At 40.1% G+C, this 27978-nt stretch overlaps 1 protein-coding gene across 4 annotated transcripts; it reads left to right on the forward strand.

The window, feature by feature from the left end:
• sh3pxd2b (SH3 and PX domains 2B) lies at positions 1 to 27866 on the forward strand. 4 transcript variants are annotated; one of them, XM_078787634.1, is made up of 16 exons: positions 1 to 125; positions 190 to 341; positions 2744 to 2824; positions 9202 to 9277; positions 10618 to 10694; positions 14842 to 14933; positions 17472 to 17497; positions 17792 to 17827; positions 19688 to 19819; positions 20817 to 20918; positions 21098 to 21181; positions 22603 to 22720; positions 23613 to 23812; positions 23897 to 23943; positions 24759 to 24884; positions 24958 to 27866. In XM_078787634.1, exons 2-16 carry the CDS (start codon positions 270 to 272, stop codon positions 26407 to 26409), a joined length of 2721 nt encoding a protein of 906 aa, XP_078643760.1. In that variant the 5' UTR covers positions 1 to 125; positions 190 to 269; the 3' UTR covers positions 26410 to 27866. The 4 variants fall into 4 exon arrangements, with proteins under 4 accessions (XP_078643760.1, XP_057944218.2, XP_078643761.1 ...); XM_058088235.2 differs by lacking the exon at positions 21098 to 21181 and having other exon boundaries at positions 19 to 341; XM_078787635.1 differs by lacking the exon at positions 17792 to 17827 and having other exon boundaries at positions 19 to 341.
• Positions 27867 to 27978: the final 112 nt, after the last annotated feature.

Consider the following 27978-nt stretch of genomic DNA (forward strand, 5'->3'; position numbering starts at 1 on the left):
GGGAGTGTGTTTAAAGACCGTCATTGAGACGGGACACAAAAAGCAGAAAGGAGCTAGGAACTAGGAAGTCTTGCAACTTCTTCTGGATCCTGTGACGTGGGCGGGAACTAGGACAATCTCCCGGGGTGGGAAAAACTAACAGATCTATATCTCGGATGACTACAGAATCATTATTGTGCAAACTTTTAGATCGCTCAGCCCCCCTCCGAAAAAACTCCACAAGGACGTCAGATTGATCTCTTTGGAGGGGACCCACCGAGGAGGACATCATGCCAAGGAGGACCGTGCAAGAAGTGACCGTGCAGGATGTTCAAAAACGGAGAAATCCCAGCAAACACTACGTAAGACTTGTTTCATTGACGCGACAACGCTTTTGCTGCTTTTGTGCAACATATTCAGGTCATTGTGCAGCTTTCCTCCCTTTTCCTGTCGGCTAAAGTAAAAACAAAGAGAGGATCAAATTACACTTCTCTGCCAGATGCTCGCATTGTGACTTCTAACGGGACTATTAGCCAAAAAAATGAGTATTATTATCTCATTTAACAGGAATATAAATCAGAGTTTAAACTTTAATGGGTTACAATCGCTGTCAACAATTCTATAAGGTTAATGTCAACTTTGGAGTAAGTTTTAACACTCTTTTTGTTTGGGTGTGACATAGTGACACTGTACTTTTCAGTGTCATTGAGATACATTTAATTGTGTCGTATGACCTATGACCTCCCTGAATCTGCATGCTTTAGCTGGGGATCAACAAATCAAAAATTTACGTAAAAAATATTTCCAGCGAAAACTTTCTGATTCTATATCCACAATCTTAAACTTAAATTACCCTACTGAATACTGAATATCAGACATCCTCTATTTCCCCTTCATTGTTTTTGTTACTTTTAAAGAAATCATACAGTCACAAACTGAAAACAAATATAAGACGACTCCCAAGTGATTACATTGCAAACTCCTATTCCTACTTTTAGGCAAAACTACACTCATTAGCCACAACACCAGGTACACAATGTCTCTACTATTGTATTGACCTGAATGACAATATGACCCCCCCCCCTCTACTGTTAAGTGAAAGAACTGACAGTCCTAAACTAAAACACCTGACAAGGCAACACAATATTTTCACTGTTAGAATATTGAATCAAGCAAAATGTTTCTCCCTGTGAACAAATTAATTATCAGTGTCAGAGCATGAACTCGAACATAAGACCAACCCGGATATAAGACAACCCATCTTCCTGTACACAAAATGAATCATTTTTATTGGAAATCGCATCGTGAATATGAGTCAAAAAGGAAATTCTACTCCTTAGATACTCAAAACTTGTTTGACTTTGTGTGTGAGAGTGACAGGAAGAAAAGCTCTGACTCATATGGGGAGAAGTCTGTCCTTTTCAGGCCCAATATGTTATCTTGTATTGGATATTGTACACTGTGAAGTTTTTATGTGTACTTATTTAAACAATGTTCTAACTAACTTTTATGCATAGTAGCTCCGGTTTTGTTTGTCGCCTGTTGGGAAAAACAAAACATATATTGGAATCTTGTTTGCTTCCCTGTGTGGGAAACAAGACTGTCCAAAAGACAAAGCATCATTTCTTTCCGCTACACAATAGAGCCTCCATCATTCTTTTCTGTTTATGTGGAGCTTGTTCAAGTACATGACATCATGTGACCAGCAGGGCTCAACACGATGCTGCCAAAAAAGGTGCAGTGGGGGGGTTTGGTTTCCGATGAACCCCCGCTGCATGTTCGGATGTTTGCATTCATAGAGCCAAAGCGTGAGTGTTTTTTGGAAAGATGCTTTGGCAAGACTGTTTTCCATCTGTGTCTTCTTTATCTAAAACTTGCTGACTGGACACTTTTATGCACCCTGGCATGCAGTGGTATGCATTGTACTGTTACAATAAAGCATTTTTAATGGTAATGGTTTTATTTCATTTGAACATGCATCAGATTACAATTAAATGCATCACATAATCACATACAGTTCACAGTTCCACATGTCCAAAAGGAGTAGGAAGAAGCAAAGCTTATTAAATCCTACCCCTCCATCTGGTACTTTTACAATCAGTAACTGTTACATTTGTTCAATTCCTGCTTTTCATAATACAGTTTACTTTTACAATCAGTAACTGTTACATTTGTTCACTTCCTGCTTTCCATAATAGAGTTTAAGGTTTTTAAAAAGCTTCTTTTGCTGGCTTTTCCATTGTCATCTTTGACTTATGTTACCCCTGAAGGGTGAGCAAGGTCTAGAAATGAAGTCAGCAGGGAGTTTCCAGTCACCACTATTCTCTGTGGAAGATAATTAAGAACCGGGTCAAGCTAACAGACTGTGTTTATTAGGCTAGACGCTAACCATAACAGTTACTTTACTACCACATTTGTCCATCACATTCTTTTTTTCTTTAGCCTTTGTTGCCTACTTTACTACCTCCGGCAAGCTCCAAGTCCCTAGTTTTATGTTGAATTGTTTGGTAGTTGTTTGGTTTATTTATAAACAAAATCTGCACATTGGTGTCACACATACTGAGGAAGAAGCCAGCAATTTTTGGTGCAAATCTGAATAAAAATGCAGAAAGTATAGACCATTTTCTCAGTCCTGCTTATGTTATTTTCCTTGAACCAGAAAAACTCATGTGAGAGTACACCAACGGACAAACAAAAGCAAATATGACAAATCAATAGTAAAAAAGCTAAGAAAAATGTTCTGACTTCCACCTTTGTCCCATAGGTTTACATCATCAAAGTATCCTGGAGCGATGGCAGCACAGAAATCATTTACAGACGCTACAGCAAGTTTTTCGACCTGCAGGTGAGCAATATATCATTTCTAGCATTTCAGAATTTGTTTCTACGTAGGTACATTTCCACCACCAAAGACAGTGTTCGTTATACTGGAGGGGGGGCGGGGTGACGCTAGGGATGGATGTGTGATGACCACAAAAATGTCTGAATCATTGACAAACATCATGCTGGCCATGTGTGTTGCACAAGGACGGAATCACATTAGCGTCTTAGTTTCCCTTCCTCTTTCCAAGCCAATAAGATGCGATGCAAGCAAGGACTCGAGGGAGGACAACAAACTGCACACATGACTAACCCTAATCAGATTACAGGCCTTTTAAATTGACAAGACGTATTGAAACGTGAACTTTTATTCCACTCAGACTAAAATGTTTAATATTAATAGCCATATCATCTCATAAGGCACAAGTCATTTGACTGCATAAAAATTAATGGAAAGTTCTGAACTCGTGTTTTCAGGCCAGTGTTTTTTCAAGCAAAATAATATTCCCCCTTTTAGTAGGTGTATATAATGTAATTGTGGATTCTGGATGCGAGACAAGGCGGTAGTCATGACATCATCGGCTTAATGACACGGATTCCAGTCATTCATCTCCTCTTATTGCTCGCTCTTAATTTCCTGTCCGGCTCCTTACCATCATATTCAGCTACTTTACAGTCAGCCCAGGTCATAGCTGCACACACTTGTGAGAACGTGAGAGAATTTACACTGTAGGATATATAACACTAAAGGGACTTGGCTTTGGGGCCAACAGGAAGTGTTATTCACCACTTCCTATCGACACAGCTGGTCCAAACAGCTGATGCTTTAGTTCAACCACCAGCTGCATATGACCTGATCTTTAACAATATATAACAGTGTCATAACCTTGAAGCCTTACAGTTACATATTATATACAACAAAATAACAATTATTAACTCATTCAATATCAAAAACACCATTTACGTTTCATGCTACATCGCGTTTCGAACATCAATTTCACTGATTTTTATTAATTAATTAATGGTTGACTATGGACTACTCATTCATTCATTTTCTACCGCTTATCCTCACGAGGATGGGGGGGGTGCTGGAGCCTATCCCAGCTGTCTTCGGGCGAGAGGCAGGGTACACCCTGGACTGGTCGCCAGCCAATCACAGGGCACATATAGACAAACAACCATTCACACTCACATTCATACCTATGGACAATTTGGAGTCGCCAATTAACCTAGCATGTTTTTGGAATGTGGGAGGAAACCGGAGTACCCGGAGAAAACCCACGCATGCACAGGGAGAACATGCAAAGTCCACACAGAGATGGCCGAGGGTGGAATTGAACCCTGGTCTCCTCGTTGTGAGGTCTGACTATGGACTACTATTAGTGAAAAAATATTGAAAGACAAGTTATACCTGTATGTAGTATTTTGGTCACTAGGAGTCAGCAATGAGACATTGCATTAGATTACATGACTTTAGCACAGCATGGTTAGCCATGGCTTGTACTACACGATCGAGTGAAAAAAGTTCTTATCTCATTCCGTGTGGAAGTGGTACACTTTTGGCTTCTTATTTTATCGTCTTTTCTTAAGGTTACAATAAATAAATTGGCGGCTAACTACTTAGCTCGGTAGCATGCTTGTCTTGTGTCCCTGCAGTGGCTTGTGTTGTAAACGATGAATAATAGGAGTGGAAATGTGACTATAGGGGTGTTATATAATGTCTACAGCTCTAATAATGGTAAAAAAAAAATTGCATTTAGAAAGTCATAAACAGGTCTTCTTTGATCAGTCGGATCTGGAACCAATTAACTGTGAGGGACGACTACATGTATTGTTTTAATTTCAACAGTTTTCCAATAGGAAATTGTGTAATAGTAAAATTCTGTCATGTTAGCCTTTCAGCTACGGGCTATTTATGGTGGCATCTTACCTGATGTATGCGATTGATATTTCATTGACTGTCTGATACTGCACTGAGCACCCAGATGCTTTCCATGTTCCACTGAATTTGAATAGGAACTAGCCACTTTCATTCCGTTTCTTGTAAAAGTAGCTCAGTTGCATCCGTCACAGATGATTGACCTGGTTAGAATAAAGTTTACATTGCCAACTGGTCTACACGGTGTGATAATGACTGTTTTGACACTAAAGAACCAATTTTCCCCAGAAGTAGACTGGTTTCTTGCCTTAGGGATGGAAAAGTAGAGAGATGTTTCTACTGTGGGGTCATCCTCTTGCGTTTATGCCACCAAGCACAGTTTTCCATGCTGCACACGTGTCCACTCTTCAAAGGATCCCAACTTTTGGAGAGACTTTAAAGCGGCTGGAAAAAATCCAATTCATCGCCTCTTGCTTCTTAACAGCTGTTGCATATTTTCCACATGCGGTAATCAAAAGTGTTAATAATGCGGAGTCACGTTTTATTGGAGTATTGGGGGCTAATTTTGCACAGCACAGCAAAGTGTTTTGTTTCCTTGTAATTGACTGACCTTTAACAGGGATTTTCTGAATCCAGCTGTAATGGCGTAATATTTCCCCATATAATTCTTGCATGTAAAGGGTTAAAAAAATGACCTCATACAAGAATGTACAGTGGCCTGAATGCGAGCATCTTTGGGCTGAGAGGCTGCAAAAGAGAGCAGCATTTGTTCTCACTCTACATTAACAAGAGTCTGATGTTTTTTTTTTATTTACGGGGTGATGTGGTCTAAAGCGGATACGGACCAGACAAATTATAGTCCTCTGGAGGACCACGTCTGTGAATCAGAGAATTGAGTTACTAAGCTTTACTCAGGGGTATTAATGGACAGGATATTTTGCCATCATTAATGCCCAACATCCTTGTACCTTGATATGATACAGCAAAGTGCAATAATTGACATTCAATAATCCCTCGTTAATTGCGGTTAGTTGGTTCACCAAACCAAGCAGTAGCCACGTTTACATGAGGAGTTTTTCTCTTTCCGAATGACCTTTCCAAACGCAACGGTATACATGGAAAGGAATATTCCAATCGCGTGTCTACATGCGCCGCTATAATCAACCAGAATAGTCAATGGGGCATGCACAGTAAAGCGTAAACACCAACATCACGTGATACCGACTTCCTCCAGTTTTTCTTTCACTTGTTGGAATAACTCCATATTGCCAGTTTTTCCTTCGTCCAGTCTTGAAATTTTGTTTGAATCAAAAACAAACTTTCCGCAGCAGTCCAGTGCCGATTGCTCGCCTCCATTCTTTTAAATCGAAGAACGTCTCGAGCTGCGTGTTACGTCATACCTCAGCATTGGCGGAAAGAACGCACCCGGGAACAGGAAAAGATAAAGTTCAATCTTGCTAATATTTTATAATTAAGCTCGGCACATGTTTTATATCGATATGTATTTTCTTTTTTAATAAAACTGGACTTGTGAATGGCGTATACAAGGGTTTAGATTTTGTTCCACAGATGGCGGTAATGCACATGAAAGCTGCTTGCCAACCGCCAATAAACAACAGAAAAAGAAAACACCACAAAGAAGATTGAGCGGGTACAAGATACCTCAATCGGATTGGGGAAAGGAATATTCCACCCCTGTGAATCCGATTATATATTCATTGGGATTGGCACTTTTCTTTCGGAATGAGGACAAAGGTTAGATTCTTTCCGTTTGAGCAAATAAACCGAATGGAATTGGAATATTTGGGTCCATGTAAACGTGGCTAGTGATGAGTGAATTACTGTAAAGGATTCCTTACTAATAAAGCAAATATTTCCATATTACAACATATAAAGTCTGTTTATGATACAAATATGGTCCAGTGAGGTGTATTTGGTTAATGCTTTCTAAACAGAATTCTTCTAAATATGGTTTAACATTATTAGAGCCCTCCAGACATGAAATAACACCCCTACAATTTCCTTTACACTAGTAATATCACTCTGTGGATCTGTGTTTGAACAAATGGGGGGGCAGCCCTCACATCACACAACTTCAGCAAGCATTATCTTCAAATAATATCTAATATCTTCACAAAGCATAATACTGTGGGTATGCTTTACCGTAGTCGGTGTACATCTTAATCTGCCTTAATCCTCTTGGGTGTGGACTGTGGAGTTCACCAGAGCTGCACATGTTAGTGGAATCTTCTTCCAAACCTCCTTCATGACATCACTGCTGGCGCTGGTGGATGTTGGCCTCCATCCCTGCACTCCTCCATTAGGTTCAGGCCTGGAGGAGACATAGTTGGCCACTCCATCACCTTCAGATTCCCGCCAAGGCACTTGTCATCTTGGAAGTGTGTTTGGGCTCCTCCGCACCATGTGACCCCGATTCCTAAGGAAGGGGATCGTGTTTTGCTTTAGTGAACCGTAGCTCCTTTGTGTTACACCACTCATGCAGCCTCATACTGTGATGCTACCAGCACCAAGCAAGACAATTATCTCACTTGTGTTGTTAGCTGTTTAGACAATACTGACTTTTGGAGACTATATCATATCTGTACGTATATGTTTAGGTACAAAAAGTAGAAACAAGAAGGTTTTTAGGTTTTTTTTGTACAATATGTATTATTTTATGGAATTTGATGCATCAAAATGGCCACCAGCTGGCCAAAAATATTTCAGTGTCATCTGTAAGTCAAGTTGAGGTCGCCATCCAACATGAATATTTGATACGAGATGCTTGACGTAACTGGCATTTTGGTGAGCCTATTCACTCCCAGCGGATGCACTTTCTTGCCTTGAGTGTCTCTGATGATTACAGAGTAGATGCAAGGACAGAGAGCGACTGGGTGTGTCTGTAATCGGACATGGGAGAGGTTGTAATGTGTGGGTGGAGGGTTACTGGTTCCTATGTGTTGTCTTCTGGGTTTGGCTGATTTATGGTCAACTTCTTTTTTTTCTTTCTTGTTTTATCGTGACAAAGATTGGAAAAAAAGGTATTTGTTATTTTTGACTGACAGGATATTTTGCTATTTAGCTAGGACTCTGTGTGGAGTTTGCATGTTCTCCCCGTGCATGTGTGGGTTTTCTCCGGGTACTCCGGTTTCCTCCCACATTCCAAAAACATGCTAGGTTAATTGGCGACTCCAAATTGTCCATAGGTATGAGTGTGAGTGTGAATGGTTGTTTGTCTATATGTGCCCTGTGATTGGTTGGCCACCAGTCCAGGCTCCAGCACCCCCGCGACCCTCGTGAGGATAAGTGGTAGAAAATGAATGAATGAAAGATATTTTGTTCATTTTCTATGTTCAATAAATGTGCTTACGTATTAAAATCTGGGATACAATACTGTATTAAGAAAACCCTGAATATAAGACGACACATTTTTTTGGACCAAATATATACAAATTTATATACAGTATATAATATATATATATATATATATTCTCTTTCGGCTTTTCCCTTGGGGGTTGCAACCGCAAATCAATCTCCTCCATCCAACCCTGTCTTCTCTCACACCAGCTACCCTCATGTCCTCCTTCACTACATCCATAAACCTCCTCTTTGGTCTTCCTCTACGCCTTCTATCTGGCAGCTCTAAACGCAGCATCCTTCTACCAATATATTCACTATCTCCTCTGGACATGTCCCAACCATCTCATTCTGGCCTCTCTGACTTTATCTCCAAGGCCTCTAACATGTAATGTCCCTCTGATGTACTCGTTCCTGATCCTATCCATCCTGGTCACTCTCAACCTCAGTACTTGCATTTCTGCTACCTCTAGTTCTGCTTCCTGTCTTTTGGTCTCAGTGGCACTGTAGACCAAACAACATGGCTGGTCTCAATGATAATAAAAATATGTAAAATGATCAAGAATGAATGAATCAAGCAGGGTGGCAAGTCAAATGTTCTTGTTTTATACACATAAAAATATCTTGCATTATTTTTTTTACCATGTTTTGAAATATTTAATCTTGCTTCATTTGCTTTTTACCTTACAAGGGCTGATTCAGCATCTCCTCTCGTCTACAAACTTGGGCCCCGCACCTGTAAATTATAGATGACAATGCTGTTATTAATATATCACCTGCGTCAGGCTTGACTCAGGAGATTCTCTTACTTTTACCTTACTTTCACTCCCAAATACTTAAAAAAAATGACAGTTGAGGCAATATTATACTGCAAAAGGCACTCTCGACTACTCCTCCATAATGACAAAAACAGAAATGTTCTACAATGTCAGTGTTCTTAGCTGCAGCAGCATATGATGAACCGAGGGTGGGGTGGTAACGGTTGGTGGTTGGCTCAACCATCTGCTCTGTGCATTCCTAAATACTGCCAGACTCATTTTCATTTACTGGCCCGGGAACTGCTGATTTGTTTCAAAAAAAAAAAAAAAAGTGACCCATCCACAGCTATTTATTCCATTCAGTGCGTTTTTGGAAGATTTTAATTTTAATTACTTGTTGTGTTTCAGATGGAGCTACTGGATAAATTCCCAGTGGAAGGAGGTCAGAAAGATCCCAAGCGCAGGATCATTCCCTTCCTACCAGGTAAGAGTGCAACCTTGGAGGTTTGGTTCATATAATCAGGAGGTCCACTTCACACTGTGGGTGTGGTCAAGGGTCAAAATGCGTCTAGGAAGGTCTAGGATAGGATTTCTTTGAGGCCATGCACTTCTGGAAATCATTGAGCAGATATATGCACAAAAATCCACACAATGTTTGATTAACTGAGTAGGAGGAGGTGGAACGAGATAGAAAAACACTCCTTTTTCCTCATACCATCAAATACAAACCCCCCCTTGTCCGTGGAATGCATACGGTGATAATCAAAATGTGCTTCAGATTCTTTGTGATTATTTTTGCTGATGCATATACCAGGAAACGCTGGTTTTTATTTTTTTATTTTTTGCTGGTGGTTGTGGCTATTGTGCAAATAGTGCAAGTTAGTCTGGGGTCTTTTTGTGGAGGGGAGGTCAACCACACATCTATCCACTCAGCAATCTAAAGGCTCCTTTCTACTCTGCGACTACTGCATTCTGTCTTTGTGGTTCCCTTCATGTTGGTTCAGACATGTGTTTCACATTCCCAAGACAAACAGATAACGTACAAAGACCTTCAAAACCTAATCTAAACCTCAAGTAAATACGTGATTCTTACTACAGAAGTGTCTTGTTGCTCTCAGGGTCTCATTTGTATCATGAAACTAAGATACCATTGCCTGATCTCAAAATTTCCAACATTCCTCAAAGATGTGATATGTTTTTAGTGTTCTGTTTCTATGGTAATCATGACTGTAAACCAAGGCTGTCATAGGATTGTCATAGTCAAATCTGATTTGTTAGATTTTGTCCGTAGTCAACTAACCAGCAAATATTTTCATTGGCGCACATCAAATAAAGATCCCTTCAAATAAACAGAAACATCTAAGAAATGGTCTATGACGTATGTATTAGGTCAGTATGTACAGTATGTATTGCTATTACAGTATATATTTTAGTTGATGTTACAGACATGTTCATGCCAGTGCCCTAACAGTGTGTATTTCGTGCCCAAACACCCTAAATCCGACTTATGGGGTCAACAGAGTAGGGGTGCATGTTTTCAAATTTTCAACCTTTTAGGTTTAAGGATTTATTTTAGGAGGAGGGGAAACACATACATAAGGTCATGCAGTTGACTAGCTTGTCTGTGCCTGTAGTTACTGCTAAGTCAGGGAGATAAGCACAGACAGTGACAGCATAATTTGTGTTTTGGAAAAGACCAGCTAATTACAATCCTTTGGGGCAATTGACAGGAAAACAAAGTCCTCATTGGCCTTCGGTGGAGCACAACTTGTTACGCGTTTCGTACAAACACTTAAACCTGTATAATTCTTTATTTTTATCCAGGAAAGATCCTGTTCAGAAGGAGCCATATCAGAGATGTGGCCATGAAAAGGCTGAGGCCCATCAATGAATACTGCAGGGTGAGTATACGCACCATGGCGGAGCATGTTCATACTTGCTATGTGGTCTATGAGGACTGAATGAAATTGTAATGAATGCCACTGAAGGTATATATAAGGCCCTTTATTACTGCCAGTAAAATTCGTACTTTTCCTTTTTTTTTCTTCTTTTGTGTCGAATCGACAAGTATTCACACCCGATCTTTGGAGCTCATGTTGTATTGTCCAAAATAGAAGACAGTAATAGGAAAAAAGCCTCAAAAAAGACAAGTCATCTTACTGTATTATTTGGGGTCTCGAGATTTATAAATACAAACCAACAGGTGGCAAACCACTTTTCCCCAACTGAGTCAGAGCTTTTCTTCCTGTCACTCACACACACCAAGTCAGAGATGCAAGCACAAGATGAAACACCTCCCAAAACAGCGAAAAATGAACTACAGTACTTGGTTTGGCTCCACTCCCCAACTGAGTCAGAGCTTTTCTTCCTGTCACTCACACACAACAAGTGGCCCACAGAGATGCAAGGACAAGATGAACCACCTTCCAAAACAGCGAAAAATGCACTGCAGTACTTGCTTCGGCTCCACTCCCCAACTGAGTCAGAGCTTTTCTTCCTGTCACTCACACCAAGTGCCCCACAGAGATGCAAGCACAAGATGAATCACCTCCCAAAAGGGTCAAAAATGCACTACAGTACTTGCTTTGGCTCCACTCCCCAACCGAGTCAGAGCTTTTCTTTCTGTCACTCACACACACCAAGTGGCCCACAGAGATGCAAGCACGAGATGAATCACCTTCCAAAAGAGCGAAAAATGCTTTACAGTACTTGGTTCAGCGCCACTCCCCAACTGAGTCAGACCTTTTCTTCCTGTCACTCACATACACCAAGTGGCCCACAGAGATGCAAGCATGAGATGAATCACCTTCCAAAAGAGCGAGAAATGCACTACAGTACTTGGTTCAGCTCCACTCCCCAACTGAAACAGAGCTTTTCTTCCTGTCACTCACACACACCAAGTGTGTCTTTCGAGCAAAAGGAGAACATTAAGCTTGATGCGAAAGCCTCTGACCCGTTTTATTGTCGTGTACATCAGCTTCCTCTCGTCCGGGAACACTTTAGACAAGATTTTGTAGTGTGACTGTCATCCATCTTAAGGTTGTTTAATGGGATTGAGGTCAGGACTCTGACGATCTCTGTCTACTGTCATCTAAAAGGCCAGAAGTGTGGTGGTGCCGAGCTTGTTCTAGTCAGCATAGGCGGTGTTTTTCTTCTATTTTACAAGTTTGCTTAAACTATTCACACCTCCCTCCACTTCTCTGAGAAGGGAACTTGGAGGATGTTAGCTTTGACTTTAGTATTTAAATGTAACAGCTTGCCTTGGGGGAGTGTTTTTCCTTTGGGTATTTATGGGAAGGACCTTTACCACCATTGGCATCCACGCATAGAACAAGCTTTAACCGTGAAAAACAAATCTTAAGTCAATAAATTGTTTTCATCCACCCTGTTGACAAGGTGGAACGTCATGTTGATGCTGGAGAAGAGCTGAGTCAGACCTTCTCTGCATTTCTCTTAACCTGACTCGTGTGGAATTCCCCCGGTTGGGAAATCTTATGTTTTTATTGAAGTCAGGAAAAACATACATGGAAAAATAGAGACTTTGTTTTGTTTTGTTTTTTGCATACATCAACTTCTAAACTGCTGAGTGAGGATGAGGTCACATGCTGCTTGATCCAGATGATGCTTGTGAGGAAAACACCATAATAAACAAGCGCTCGCAAAGGATTGCAGACCTCTGCCAAGGCATAACAATAACAACATGCTTACCGCGCCTTTTTTTTAATGTCACTGTTTTGGATAAAAGACACTGAAATAGTCGAGAAGTATTAGGACTAGGGCTAGGCTTAGGATTCGGGGTACAAGGAATAAAATCATTGGCACAGCTCTTGTATACTGGAAACATAGCATACTGATTCATGCTTGGTGGAGGTAATCCTTTTCTCATTCCATTTGTTCTTTGAAAACACACACAGACACACACATGTACAAACACACACAATTACCTTAATGCCAGCTCCTGTAAAGAACACCCATAAAGTCCATTTGCAGTAATGTACGCTGGCTGCTCCCTCCCTCCCATCTCGTCCCTGGGGAGCATCGTAATGAGGGGACGGGCCACGCACTGACAAGAAGAAAGACATAAATCCAAGGTTGGCAGTGAACTTTGACCTCATGCACCGTTCTGTGCTTTCCGTCGGTCACAGGGCCAGACATAGTCGTTGGCGGGGTCACCCGTAAATCAAGCATTCAGCTCAGGAGCACCGTGAATGGGCAATATTGTGTACACTATGAATCAGCAAGCGGCTATTTTTGACTTTGGCAGCTCGTGGAAAAGTGGCTTTACTAACGCTGTATGTAAGTGCCACATGGGACAAGGGCACCTTAGTTTGGGTGTCTGGCTTCCATCCCATTGCTGCCAGTCCTGACGTTAGAGACACTGTGCTCCCTCAGAGGACAGAAGAGAAACACTTAAGAGTATTAAAACCCGAGGTAGAGGCCAGATAGAGAGAGCTTGATGGATAGTATTGAGGTTTTCCTGCCAGCTACAGCAGAAGAGGGCGTGGCACAAGGTCTTTGGCAGGAGATGTTCTGTTTCCTGGTTTTGGGAGTCAAGCGTGAGGGGCGATTGTCTGTCTTGCTCCTTTTTGGATGTTTTTTGAAAGACAAAAGTGGGACTTAAAGAAGAAAAGCAGTGGTAAGAATAATAAAAATGGCAGCCGTGTTGTCAGAGTCCATCTGTCTTGTGAAAGTGATCTTCCACATGGCCATGAAGGCAAAGCCGAGATCAATGGAGGGACCAAAGACGGAACAGGATCATGACATTGTCTTTGAAACATGAAACAAAAGCCATTTTCACATGAAGTACTTCAACATGTCCATTGTATGGTACATTGCTCATGTTTGATAACTTTACTATACTCACCACCAGGTGGTCGTCAGGTTAGCGATTCATGCAAGTCAAGTCGCAGATACTTAAATTAACTCCTAAGTCACTGACAAAACACTTGAATGACATTAAATAAAGAATTAAACCCAACAGTAATACATTAAATGAAGCAGTAATAATAAAAGACAATAACTCCAGACATTTGTCCCTGTGGAAAATTACAGGGAGGAAGCATTGCAGGCCCATAATAATTTTTTTAGCCTTTTCATGAACAACATCAGGCTCACTGGGATATTGATTCTGGTCTTCCAGCCAATAAGACCACTGTGCTGCTTAGTTACGACTGCGTCTTTTATCTGAAAGGACTACTTCTTAAGTGAGTCAAGTGCTTACAGATCAACATTACGTTTGTGATTTATTTATGGCAGCGTAACCAAAGGAAAATCTTGTTTCCCAACTTTTGAGACATCTGCATCTGCATCGATTCAGGTCATGGATACGTTGGGATTGGCAGGAAGCAAAGCTCTGGCTTACTTCAGATGTTTGGAGCCACCTGTTGGTTTTGCATGTATAAATCTCTAGACCTTCGAATGTAAGATGATGTCTTATATTCGGGTCATTATAATACTTTGGAAATATTCAAAAGAATAATTGATTTGCTGAAATCGTTTGGTGGTCAATGAATTTGGGAATTGTACTGTAATTTTATGGAAATTACGGTTCCAAAGACTCCCGAGAAGAACTGCTCTGGGTTTGTTGAGGACCATATTTTTTTATAGTTTCATTTGTAACCGAATAACTGCAACTACGGCAAACAAACTAATGAGAACTAGCTTTCCCAACTTTTGAGACACATCTGCAGCTGCATCGATTCAGATCACGGGTACATTGGGAGTGGCAGGAAGCAAACCTCTGACTTGCTTTAGATGTTTGAAGCCACCTGTTGGTTTTGCATGTATAAATCTGTAGACCTTCAAATGTTAGATGATGTATAACATTCGGGCCATTACAATACTTTGCAAATATCCAAAAGAATAATGGATTGGCTGAAATTGTTTGGTGGTCAATGAATTCGGGAATTGTACTGGAATTTTATGGAAATTACGGTTCCAAAGACTTTGTAACCGAAGAACTGCAACTATGGCAAACAAACTAATGAGAACTAGCTTTCTTCTGTATGTGGTAGAGTGACTGAATCTTCCTTTCTTGCACCCTTCCAGGCCCTCATCCAGCTTCCAGTCTACATTTCTCAGTGCGAAGAGGTCAGAGTGTTTTTTGAGACCAGACCTGAAGACCTCAACCCACCTAAAGAGTACGTTCCTCACACTGAGTATACACATGTATTGTTTTTTTCCACAAAAGATAAACATCTTTAAAAGAGATGTTGTCTTATATTAGGACATGCAACAGATTCTGCGAAAAACCTTTCCAGTCAGAGCTTTTCTTCATGTCACTCACACACACCAGTAATCTGCAAAGTTGCCGCAAAAGGATTGTTTTATATTTGGGATTAGAGCTGCAGGTATTGAATATTGTAGTAATTTTGAGTATTCTACCGAAAGTTCCTTCCATTAATCGGATAAAACATATTTTTGCTTGACTACTAATTGGTTTAATTTTTTCCGACGCAATTGACGATATTCTGAATCCGTAAATGATGCTGGTATCAGAACCTGATACCGGTACTGGATACTGCACCATCCCTAACTTTAATATACTCTTGGTCTTCTATGCAATGGCGCCACTGCCCGTCTGAATGCAAATAGGGATGCAAGAATGAAAAGCAGTCAGCACTATATTGATATTGATGTATGGTGTCTGACAGCCAGACCTCTCAGTCTCATCAGCACTTACATGGTTTCTTCTGTATTCCGTCCACGGCTGTAGGTGGTTGCAAGGACAAACAGCTCCTAACTCCTCGTGCAAAGCCCCCGAGCATATGTTGGGCGAGGCAGGAAGGGGAGGGAGTTGACTCAATATAGGGAGGACCTTGGTTTGTCTTTATTGAAATTAGATTAAATCTGTCTGTGCTTGTGCAGCATCATTTGTTGGGGGGGACTGAAGACTTTCTCTTAAAAGAGCCAGACGCAGAGAAGAGAAGAGTGGAAAAAAATGATGTACTTTTAACTGCAAAGAGGAAGATGAGTCTTTAGAAGAGGAAGTGTTGCAAGGGGATAGTAAATGGAAGACGGGAAAGAAGGAAAGTCCAAAGAGAGATTTGAGATTTGAACAACCATCAATCCAAACAACTAGGAGTTCAAACTAAATCTTAGGGAAAAATTGTTTTTTAAAGTTGCACATATCAGGTCACGCCACCTCTAAAGTTAAACAAACCTAAATCCACATCCATGTTTTTTTTTGTAATAATATAAATGTATAAATTATGCATCTCAAATGGCAAAGAAATCCAGAGGTTGAACTTCTTCTAAAGGTAAACACCACACCATACACAATATTCATATTACTCTATATTGTGCATCCCAGGCCCGTATTTCACCTCCCCTAGAAACTCGGCAAAGAGCAGCAGTCCTTGCTGCTCTTGAATAATCCCCATTATTAAATGGCCTAGCTTGTCCCAGGCTGTTATTTCTTTTTATAGCATAACTGGCCGCACTTGCGATGAAGGATTTATCGAGGCGTAAGCAGCTTGAGAGATCGAAGGAATGCATTATGAGCCTGACAATATTGTTGTTGGTAAAGGATAATAAAGAGAGTTGTTGCCAAAACGTGAGTGATTTAAGTAGATGGAAAGGGAAGGTGATGAAGTAAAAAGTATGATACTGAGGCAAGAAATAGGCTCCAAAGTGATGTTCTGTTCATCTAGTTGATGTCTAAAGCAGTTAAACATCAGATTGTGTTTGAAATATCACTTATAGAAAAGCCCTAATGGCTTTTTTGTACTTCGACTGTCCTAAACCGCATAGACAACTATCCATCCATCCATTTTCTATGCCACGAGTATGCTGGAGCCTATCCCAGCAGCAGGACAGGCAGAAACAACAGCAACAGAGCTGAACGCAAATCAACAATAACGGAATGACCTCAAAAACAACATTATGTGGAAACACTTTATACACACCGTCCATCTTCTTCTGCTTATTCTTTATACATACTAATTTACAATCAAATCATGAATCGGAATTAAATATACAAAGTAAAGACGTTTTTTTTCCACCACTGCAGGATGTATATTGCTACTGGAAGCTTGCCATTGCTTACTTTTGTTACTTAATGCTAATTAAAACGTGATGATATGTCTTGTTTAGAACCGCACATTAAGCACTATAAACCTTGCAATGCATCCTCTTTCTGTGTTTCCAGCATCACTTGCGGCATTTTTTTTTTCCAGCGGAGTTGAACAGCTGCAGCGGTGCTAATGTCCAAACAGAAAGATTAATTATTCTACATTTGATCAAACTTAAGATTTGTCAGATAAAAAACACAATTACTGCATATAGTACGTCACTCTAAGCATCATGGGAAGTGTAGTTCTTATAGTGTAAACATACAGCTATTCTATTGCAATCTGTGTATTTACATAACCACATCAGCATACATGACTAGTCATTATTTAGACTTTATTTATTTATAGACTTTATAATTTTTTGTTTCTGTTATAAAACATTAAAAAATGTACCTGCATTGTTTTGTGACATATTTAAGTTTAAAAAAAACATCTAATTGTCCAGTCTTATATTTTGTCATTGAAGTTTTCTTAAAAGTAATTTTCAAATCTCATCTTGTGGGCTGAGTGTATCATGACACTATTACTTTTATTATTATTACTATTATTATGATATTATGATTACAAATGTTATTGGTTTTAATGTGTTGTTTTATTGCTTAACAGGGAACCAACAGGAAAGAAGAAATCAGGTCAGTCACATTTAAATAAAATAAATAAGTGTGTGTGTTGGTGAATGTAAGTTTCTATTATTTTCATACATTCTTGAAAATTTAAACCCCCCATTTTGATGCTTTAGGTTTATGCCGATGTTACATTGTCGCCCTCTAGTGGTGAAATAACAGCATTAATTCTGTCGTCCAAATTCAGATGCATTAATTTTCACATTTTTATTTTGATAATCTTTCTCTCCTTCATTCTCTCTTAAGTTGCATCCATGTAATTCCTTTTCAGTTTTCTTCTCCATTCATTTTCCTTTCCATCAGGGTTTGTGGAGAGAGTGACTACTTTCCTAAAGCCAGGTAGTAAGACACTGACTGTCATGCTTGGTCCTGCTGTGTGTTGACCTGGCAGGTTATGCTATAGAGAAACACCAGCCACACTTCTTTCCGCACCCCCTCAATACCCTCCCGAGCTGCACTTTGGAATTGGAGGTGGCTACTATGGATTTAGTTAAAGTACAATATAGTGCATACAGCTTTACTATATAGGTAGCAATTGTAAATACATATTATACAGTAAACATCCAATAAGAAAGTATATAGATATGCAGAATGTCTTTTTGTTGTTGTCAGACTATGCCTAAAACTAATCTATTGGATGTGATTAAATTTCCTCAAATAATAGCCTCTGCTGACGGACGCCGTGACCAAAATATTCACCTCATCAACAAATTAAACAGACACCTTTCAGGGAACTAATATCCAATGGTGCCACCAGGTGGTGCTAATGAGTGATGCGTGATCCCACATTGCAGCACAGACATGGCATAGGGTTCATTCATTCATTCATTCATTCATTCATTTTCTACCACTTATCCTCACGAGGGTGGGGGGGCTGGAGCCTATCCCAGCTGTTTTTGGGGCGAGAGGCGGGGTACACCCTGGACTGGTGGCCAGCCAATCACAGGGCACATATAGACAAACAACCATTCACACTCACATTCATACCTATGGACTATTTGGAGTCGCCAATTAACCTAGCATGTTTTTGGAATGTGGGAGGAAACCGGAGATGGCCGGGATTGGTGGGATTGAACTTGGGTCTTCTAGCTGTGAGGCCTGCGAGCTAACCACTGGGCCACCGTGCAGCCGTTTAGGGTTAAATTTTAAAGAGACATACTACTCTAATCTTTTTAGTATTATGAAATATGTTATTGCTTAATTGTATTGTCTTGTGGGTTTGCTGTCTCATGACACCCATAATAAATATATACGTAAATATATCATGTAATAGAGCTGCACAGCGGTCGTGTGGTTAGTGTGCAAAAACATGCTAGGTTAACTCCAAATTGTCCATAGGTATGAATGTGAGTGTGAATGGTTGTTTGTCTTTATGTGCCCTGTGATTGGCTGGCGACCAGTCCAGGGTGTACCGAAGACAGCTGGGATAGGCTCCAGCACACCCGCGACCCTCGTGAGGATAAGCGGTTGAAAATTAATATCATATAATAATCACAGTCATGTTTAATTGAAGTTTTATTAAGGTGTTATTTTTGTTATTATTTAAATCATTTTTGTGTTTGCTTTGCCACCGCCTACTGAAGGATGTGCGTCTGAGGTGCAGTATTTGAGATGCTTGTTTTTATTCATGCCACCCACCTAAATTCAATATAATTCCGTCATATTTGTAGCAACTACATATCCACCTTTAGTGTTGGTCTTAACCGTAAAAATTAGGTTTTGTTGGCTTTAACTGAGTCAGGATTGAAACCAGAGTGGGTTGCAATGACTTCTACCAGTGATTTGATGTTTCATGGTGTTGGTGGTGGGTCTGTTTTTGTGGTGCTGGGTTATAATTGGCATAACAGTCTATACCTTTTAATCATCTCTCTAACATCCATCCCTATCATTATGTTTGTTTCTACTCTACTCTACTCTCTCTCTCTCCAATCACGTCTGCTACCTCACCTGCTTCGCATTCAAGGATGACTCTTCATAGTCTAGTTAAGCCTCCTCTCAATTTTTTATCTTGGAATTGTTGGCATGTCATGACCTTCATTAGTTGACGTTTGATTGGGTTGGGACAGTGATGTTCAAAATTAGTGACTATGTCAAAAGCTCTTGGCTGAGTGGAGGCTTTGCTACATTATTGAGACGAGACGGTTTTCTCATAAAAACAAAAACAGAAGACAGGAAATGACTGTGATGTCACGCTAACAGGAGACGCCACCTCGGCGGACCCGCTCCTGTTGGACCAGTATGTGGCGGTAACGGACTACGAGAAGCAGGAGAGCTCTGAGATCAGCCTACGGGTGGGTCAGGTGGTGGAGGTCATTGAGAAAAATGAGTCGGGTAAGTTCGCACAATCCAAGGCGGGAAGCAAAGCTTATTAAATCCTACCCCTCCATCTGGTACTTTTACAATCAGTTACTGTTACATTTGTTCACTTCCTGCTTTCCTGCTTTCCTAATATAGTTTACGTTTTTTTTATTTTTAGATTTATTATTTTTAGATGTATTTTTTATTTATTTATTTTTATTTTGGTCACGTACCGAAGTACGAGGTGATATGACCATACAATGACATAATGTGTACCATAGTAAGTGTCAATATAGTGATATATATATATATATATAGCACATCATGACTGGTTCAAGACTCTTCATCCTTGTATTTAGCAAACATCAACTGCTTGTATTGTTTCTTGAATTGGCTCATCGTTGTGCATTGTTTGAGGGTCTTACTCAATCCATTCCATAGTTTGATTCCACATACTGAAATGCTATGTTTTTTAACATAGTCCTAGCATATATAAGTGTTTCAAATTTAGTTCATCTCTTAACACCCTGCCTCGACGTCACTTACTGTCTGCCTACCTTTATTATGTTAACAATATGAGGTAATACAAGTGTAAAGGTGACTATAGGGGTGCTATTTCATGTCCAGAGGGTTCTTATGTTAAAATCGGATTCAGAAGCTTTATAAAAACAGGTTTTCTCTGCTCTAGTTATGAAAATATTGCATTTATGAATAAGAAATACTACTTTGTGGACATTTTCTTATGGTCGAGTCTGGAACATTAAAATGAAAATCCATTTGTGCCTAAAACACACAATTACAAACACCTTGTGGTGCACGGGGAATAGAGCAGAAAGGAGACGGGCTCAGTGTGCATCATATAAACAAAAAAAGGATGTTTGAATATTATTTTGTGCATTAAGAGTGTTTAATCTTGAAGAAAAAATCAAGTGTACCGGAGTAAAATGTGTGTAAAGTTTACTTCCTATAGTATTGTCCCTTTAGAAGATGTGAGGATGTACTCACTCCTTTTATGTTACATGCTGTGCAGGCTGGTGGTTTGTGAGTTCAGAAGATGCCCAGGGTTGGGTTCCTGCCACCTGCCTGGAGGCCCAGGATGACCCTGATGACTTCACTTTCCCAGGAGACGAAGGTACATGTTGGTTCTATTGTTAAAGTCCAACATCTCTTTGAGGGAAAATGGAAAATGAAATAACAGGACTGCATCCAGGGACTCAATCCAAGCCTGGCTTATATTGAGAAGTTTCTAGATGGGTTGATGGGTGTCATGTTCACTTCCTGTCTTGCCTCACCATCATGCTGCTACGTCAGCGCCTCGAAGATTCTGGTCTTTGCCGAGGCACGTGGGCCGGCGCAGAACTTTAGGGGATCTTTTCAGCACGGGCTTTGGGCAAGGTGGAACGCATGCCTTTCTTCTTCCCCCTCACCCTAAAATTTCACGCATGCATCCACATCTAGTGCATATCCACGGCATGGATGGAAACGTCGGTCTGTGCATGTACAGTAAATTTAATCCTTGCATAAAAGTTCTTCAAAACTTCATTAACAGCCATTTCTGCTCATTAAAGTGGTAGAAAAAATAGAAATGTAGGCAATAACAAGTGCACAACATTCATATGGAACTGCCCACAATATTTGATTCATTTCAACAGTTTTTAATTCAAGCCCTCCTTTGTATTATCTGTAAAGTCTGTACTAATGATGATTCAAACATAAAGCATGGTCTAACATTTATTATTTACTTATTTATAATCTAAAAGATCTTCTTACTCACTTTTTAAATCTCTCCTAAGTTATGGTTTTTTCCCTACATCGCTTACGGTTCATATGCAAATGATATGCAGAATAGCTAATTACGTCATCAAGCGACTTCGAGGACAGCCAATAGCTACTTTTCTTACTGAGGAGTTAGCAACAGTGATGGGAACTGCCAGACTGCAAGCAAGACTGCTCATTTTGATTAAAAAATATATATATATAGGTTGAAGCTCGTCTGTGTTGCCGCGGTTGGAAAGAGGTATGGTTTGCTGTGTAACAAACAGTTCATTATTATTAGCTCATATCATTAGCTCATTATTGATCCCGTAAACTCGAATCTGTAAATGAGTTTCTAACTTTACCGTAGTGCAAAAGTGTCCCAAAACCACCACAGCCACGTTTGACATATGAACAAAATGAGCCATGATACAACGAAAACATTTCATCAGCTAACTTGTAATTGACTACAGATGTTGTTTACGGAACAAATTTAAAGTTGTGGCTTCTGATTGGTCGAAAATGATGCCTATCATTGATAGCGACCAATTAGAATTAGAAAATAGAGATCCAGCTTGGCCAATTGTTTAATACAAGATGTCTTATTTATTAATGGCTGCAGACATTTAAATTTGGACTAAATTAATCCCAATATTTAAAATCTAATATGGTAAAACAAATACCTACAGTATCAAGTATTAAGTCTTGAAGATGTATCTAAAGAAGTATTGTGTGAATGGTTGCATGTTTATGCATGTATTCTCTAGTCTTTCTACAAACATTTCTTACATAGTTTATGTAATCAGTATTTTCAAATCTATTAAATATTATTTTAAGTATCTGTGTAAACATTTATTTTTTTTTGCAAACTTCAAGCGACCAACAATAATAAATATATTAATAATACCCACTGTTAGCTGTGTTAATGCAATATTTAATTTATTATTGTGTGCTTTGTACTCCATAGCTTCTTTTCTACATCAGTTTTGTGTCTTTATAGCGATCCCATCCAGTATATTGCACATCATAACTGACAGCATTGCCTTCATTTTCTATTTTAGAGGAGAAATATTCAGTGATTTATCCCTACTCTGCTCGGGGCCAGGATGAGATTGACTTGGAAAGAGGAATGATCGTGGAGGTTATTCAGAAGAACTTGGAGGGTTGGTGGAAAATCAGGTAATTCACTCTGTCAACATAATTATTGCTAAGAGGGCTTATTATTATCATTATTAAATAACAAATATAATGTACATTATTCAACGTATATATATTGAATATAAATATATTACATCTACTTAAATATGGTTCCCTGTCAAGTAAAATAGTAGAAAATAGCGTCACAGACCTGTTGGTGTATTTTAAACATGAATAATGTCTTCCTGGGTAATGGATAAAAGTGGGTTAGATACCCGGTCGGTCTGTGGCACTGTTTAATAAGTATTGGGTATGCTATGGAGACATAAACGTTTCACTGGAAGGTGCAAGCGGCACTGTGTAGCTGGGGAATGTGGAAAAGCAGCCTCCAGCCCCTCCCACGTTGCCACGTGTAACGCATTGAGGTAAGAACCATAACCTCAAAAACCTCAAACTGCTCCAGTGTGGTTGTTTCGGGCATCCATTGCACTGTTGATATACGTACATGCTATTATTTGTATAGGAGTTCACAGTACAAAAAGTAAACAAAGGTTGCCCCACCAGATCCAGTTGATGCCACTAATAGTGTTTTTTGCAACTTTTTTTTTTCCTTATGAGTAAATTACACAGACCAATTGGACGTGAGGAAGGAAAAACTGCAGGATAGGCGCAGAATCTGGAAGATCTAGAAAGCATTCTATGTAGCTGCTCTATAGGAGTCCACGACTTTATACACAGGCCCGAAAATTTGTATAATGGGTCTTCTTTAATACAGAGTAGTAATTCTGTTGTGGTATACTACATAAATAAATAATAAATAACCTCGTCTCATAATTGTTATGGTGTTTTTTTTAATATATATCCTGTATACATATTCTGCCGAGCTAATTCTTGGGTCTGTTGTGTTTTTTCTCAAACTTTCTCGTGCAATCAGGTACCAGGGATGTGAGGGCTGGGCCCCGGCTTCCTACCTGAAGAAGGCTGACATTCAGAGCCAGAAGCAAGCGGCGGGCGCTGCAGCACACGCCAGTACCAACGACTTGGACGGGTTCTCCAAACAGAGCCATCCGGTCAACGCGAGCCGAGAGAACCAGAAAGAAAACAGACTCTCCATCTTTTCTGAAAACAACAAAAGTAATAATAATAATAAGTCACTGGAGATGATGCAGAAAGGTTTTGTAATTCATGTACAACACTGATGTAACTTCTCATTGACAGAAGTGGGACTGAGACAAAGACCTCCACCACGTAGAGACCTCTCCATAGTAAGATACCTAAATTAATGTACAGTATTTCCTCAAATAATGGATCCACAAAATTATTTTTTTTATTATGTATTTTTAGCTTCCCAACAGTTTTTAATCCAATCCAATCCACTTTATTTATATAGCACATTTCATAAACAGTTTCCAAAGTGCTGCACAGACTAGTAAAAATAAAAAGTAATAATCCAAAACTAAAAGATCATTTAAGAAATAAAATAGTAAAATAGATATTAAAATATTAAAAACAAGAAACAAAGCAATAAAAGTATAAAAAATAAAACCAATCACAATAAAAACGAAGAACTAAAAGACACAGGACCATACGACTCACTCAGAGTTAAAAGCCAGAGAATAAAAGTGGATTTTAAGACGGGACTTAAAGCTTTCAATGTTGGGGGCCTTTTTTTTTTGGAAGGGGAGAGAGTTCCATAGTTTGGGGCCAACCACAGAAAAGACTCGCCCCCCCACACAAGTTGGAGCTGGCCCTTGGACCTCAGTGACCGCGCTTCATTGATTACCATTATATTAAAATGATCCTCCTGTTACCTGGTCACTGGTGTGTGTGTGACAGGAAGAAAAGCTCTGACTTACTTGGAGGAAAAGTCGCTTGCCACCACCTTTTCTATGAATGAATCCTGTATGAATCTTTCCACCTCAAATATAAGACGATCAGTCTTTATTTCTGAGGATCAAATACGTGGCTTACTTTAACTAAACACGTTCAGTTGAGGACCTAAGTCACCCTTGTCACTAGATAGCCTTGCATTCAACTTCATTTTATTGTTTTTAATAAAACGACTTGCGTTTTTTCACAGCCACGTGGTACAAACCTTCCCAAGCCGCCTGGTCCACCTCAAGTTGAGGAGGAGTTCTACACAATCGCGGACTTCCAGACCACCATTCCCGATGGGATTAGCTTTCAGGCTGGAATCAAAGTGGAGGTAAATTCAACACGAGTAACTTTATTGATAATTTAGTACAACATTGAATGAAAACGACATTTTTACATACCAGGTGATTGAGAAGAATGGAAGCGGTTGGTGGTACATCCAAATCGACGACAAAGAAGGATGGGCCCCGGCTACATTTATCGATAAATACAAGAAGACAAGTAGCGCCCTCAGGCCCAACTTCCTGGCTCCTCTTCCCAATGAGATGGAGAAGCTACGACTGGAGGATGGTGGTTCCTCAGCTATTCAGAGCACAGATGATAGCTGGTCCAAGCCTTTACCAGATGAACCCACCACAAACCCAGAGTCCTGCGCCCGACCGAAGCTGAGGGACTGGAAGGCTTCTGCCAAGACTTCTGGACCGTTACCTCCAGCCCCTGTCGCGCCGCCTGAGGAGAAACCGGCTCTACCACCGCGAAGGGAGTCCATCCATAAGAGTTTTGAATTGGAGGTGGCTGAGAAACCAAGATCAGATCATCTCAAGCCTTTGCCTCCGAAACCTCCAGCGCCAGGGGTCATCATACCGATGGTTCCACCAAAGTCAGCACCTTTTAAACCGGAGAAAACCCCAGAGCCGAAGAAGGAGGACAAGAGCAAAGCGCTTCATCTTCGGAATGAGATGGGTCTTGAATGTGGTCACAAGGTTTCTGCCAAAGAGGTGAAGAAGTTTAACCTGAAGCCGGTACCCAAGCAGCCAACAAAACCCAAGTCTGAAGTCCCGGAGGAGAAACCAGAGGTAACCGGCCCAGCTATATTCATGAAGCCCAAACCGGTGATCCGACCTAAACCAGTTCCAGCTGCAAAGCCGGACCCACCAGCAGCACCAGCAGCAGAGAACAAACTTGACATCACCAACCTAAGAAGTAAGCTGAGGCCTTCTAAACCTGCAGATCCCAGCACCGCCTCAGGGGACGCCAACCATCAGAGCGACACCCCAGCGACCGGTTCCCACCCTAGCAACCCCCTTCATAGCTCATCACCTATTCAAACATCTCCAAATAATGGCAAGAACTGCGAGGAACCCAAGTTTTCTCCAAAACACATGAATGGCCACAGTCAGGAGAAACCAGCAGTACCTCCTCACAAGGATGCTCCTCAAAGACCTCCGGCCTTGGCTCCGAGACGACCTCCCCCTCCGAAGAAGGCGGAGCCGTCCAGCCCTACAGAGCTCAAACCTGGACCACCCCAACTCAACAGACCCCCACCCCCTAGACCAAAAGGGTTCTCTCAAGAGTCCAAACTGAATAAAGTCCCCATTCCTCCGAAACCCCAAGTGAAGAGCGACAAGCCCGGACCACCCAGAGACAAACTCCCACCCTTGCTTAAGGAACCCAGTAAAGACGAGCTGTATCTGGCCGTGGCGGACTTCGAAGGCGATGACCAGACATCCAGCTTCAAGGTGGGGACGCTCTTTGAGGTTCTGGAGAAAAACAGCAACGGCTGGTGGTTCTGCAAGAATGTAGGAGAAGACATCGAGGGCTGGATCCCTTCGAATTACTTGAGCAAGAAACCGTAGGTAGACAAAAAAAATACATCACTACTTTTTATTTAGCCAATAGGCTTTTTTTTTTTTTTTTTAATTTATAGGTACATTTTCTTATACTTAAACTAAACCAGCAATAATAAACATGGGCTTTTGTGATGTTTACGTCTATAATCGATACATTTCATGACTTTTATTAGAAGCTTCCTGTCGGTGTTACTATGTCAGAGGTTAGGTGTTTCCATAGAATTATAACTAATCTTCACTCCGCTGCCCCAAACACAGTACACATATTTTACAAACATTCCAGTAGTGGACAAATAGTGGCGTTTTATGGTCTTTACATAAATGCTACGTAATAGCAATCACTACAAGAGTTCACGTTGCCAAGCAGAAGTGCTTTTTTTTTATTTTTGTCATACATATTCATTGTATGTGTTGTTTTATGTTGCAAAGATATGTAACATTGTTTATGTCTCACTCATAGTACATGAGGGCAGACATGTCGTAAAGTTTCCTCAAATAATGGCGTCACAAATAGTTGGCTTCAGTTCATCGTCGGGTGTGTTCACTTAAGGCTTTATTTTAATGTGTAGTGAAGCCTTCCTTCTAATTTTTTTTTCCTTCAAGACACTAGATTTTTCTCACATTTTGTGGTCATAAACAGGCTCCTGAGACAAATATAGAACAGATATCATTGTTAAAAATCAATTTTGCATAATATGCTGAAGACATCTGTCTACATCATATACACATACCACCTGGAGAGCAGACGTGGCATCTGTAAAGCTGGACTTTTAAGTGGAATTTAAAGTAGTCATATGTATATGAAATCATAAAGCCAGTAAAAGCCTGTAAAAGTAATAGTCTTCCTAAATACCATAATAACAATAAATGCCTGATGCTGGTGCGTGCGCCCAGGACCACTAAATAACGAAATACCATAATTGTGAATGTTTACATCAGAACTGATAGGGCGTGTCTTTAAATGTCTGACCTAGTGACCGGTGCAATTATTTACAGTATTTTCACACAAAAAAAAGTGTGTGTGATAAATGTATAAAATATTGTTTTACATTAAGGCTTGACTGGTCTCAAGCACGGTCAGTGTATCAAAAATATTTTTGAACTGTAAAGACTATCTTAAATGTTTTTTATTTGACCCATTAAAAATGTATTGATGAAGGAAGAGATCAGAAAGATTTAGCTTGAGTGTTTGGACCGAGTGCATTCTATGGTTATTGTCACCAATTAGCAAAGTGACTAACTGGCACAATTAGACAAGACTTTATAATGCAAGTCGCTATGTTATGCTGACAAAGAACCAACAGCAATTCTACAAAACAGCATGAATGCACCTAATATTGTTTTGAAGTAAGTTGAGTCCAGTACTTAGTAGTATGGGTTATCATCATGGCAGTATTGTAATGTTTGTCACTTTTTTTTTTTTTTTTACTTTTTGAAATTTTAAGTCAATAAACATTTCACATTTTTCAGATCTGGTGCATTTATTGATCGTTTTCTTGTGTAGAAATAAAAAAAAAAACATGTTTGCAAACAATATGTTCCTGATGAATGATGATGATGTTACATTTTGCACTG

This window comes from Doryrhamphus excisus, linkage group LG21 (assembly GCF_037039965.1).
Source record: "Doryrhamphus excisus strain RoL-2023G ecotype Guam linkage group LG21, RoL_Dexc_Guam_v1.1, whole genome shotgun sequence".
In the NCBI taxonomy this organism is placed as follows: domain Eukaryota; kingdom Metazoa; phylum Chordata; class Actinopteri; order Syngnathiformes; family Syngnathidae; genus Doryrhamphus; species Doryrhamphus excisus.

Excerpts from the sequence above, each read along its gene's own strand:
- sh3pxd2b (XM_078787634.1), top strand. The coding sequence starts at position 270 with ATGCCAAGGAGGACCGTGCAAGAAGTGACCGTGCAGGATGTTCAAAAA. Across the intron at positions 9,278-10,617 it reads GATCATTCCCTTCCTACCAG|GAAAGATCCTGTTCAGAAGG; the intron begins GTAAGAGTGCAA and ends ATTTTTATCCAG. Across the intron at positions 17,828-19,687 it reads GACTACTTTCCTAAAGCCAG|GAGACGCCACCTCGGCGGAC; the intron begins GTAGTAAGACAC and ends TCACGCTAACAG.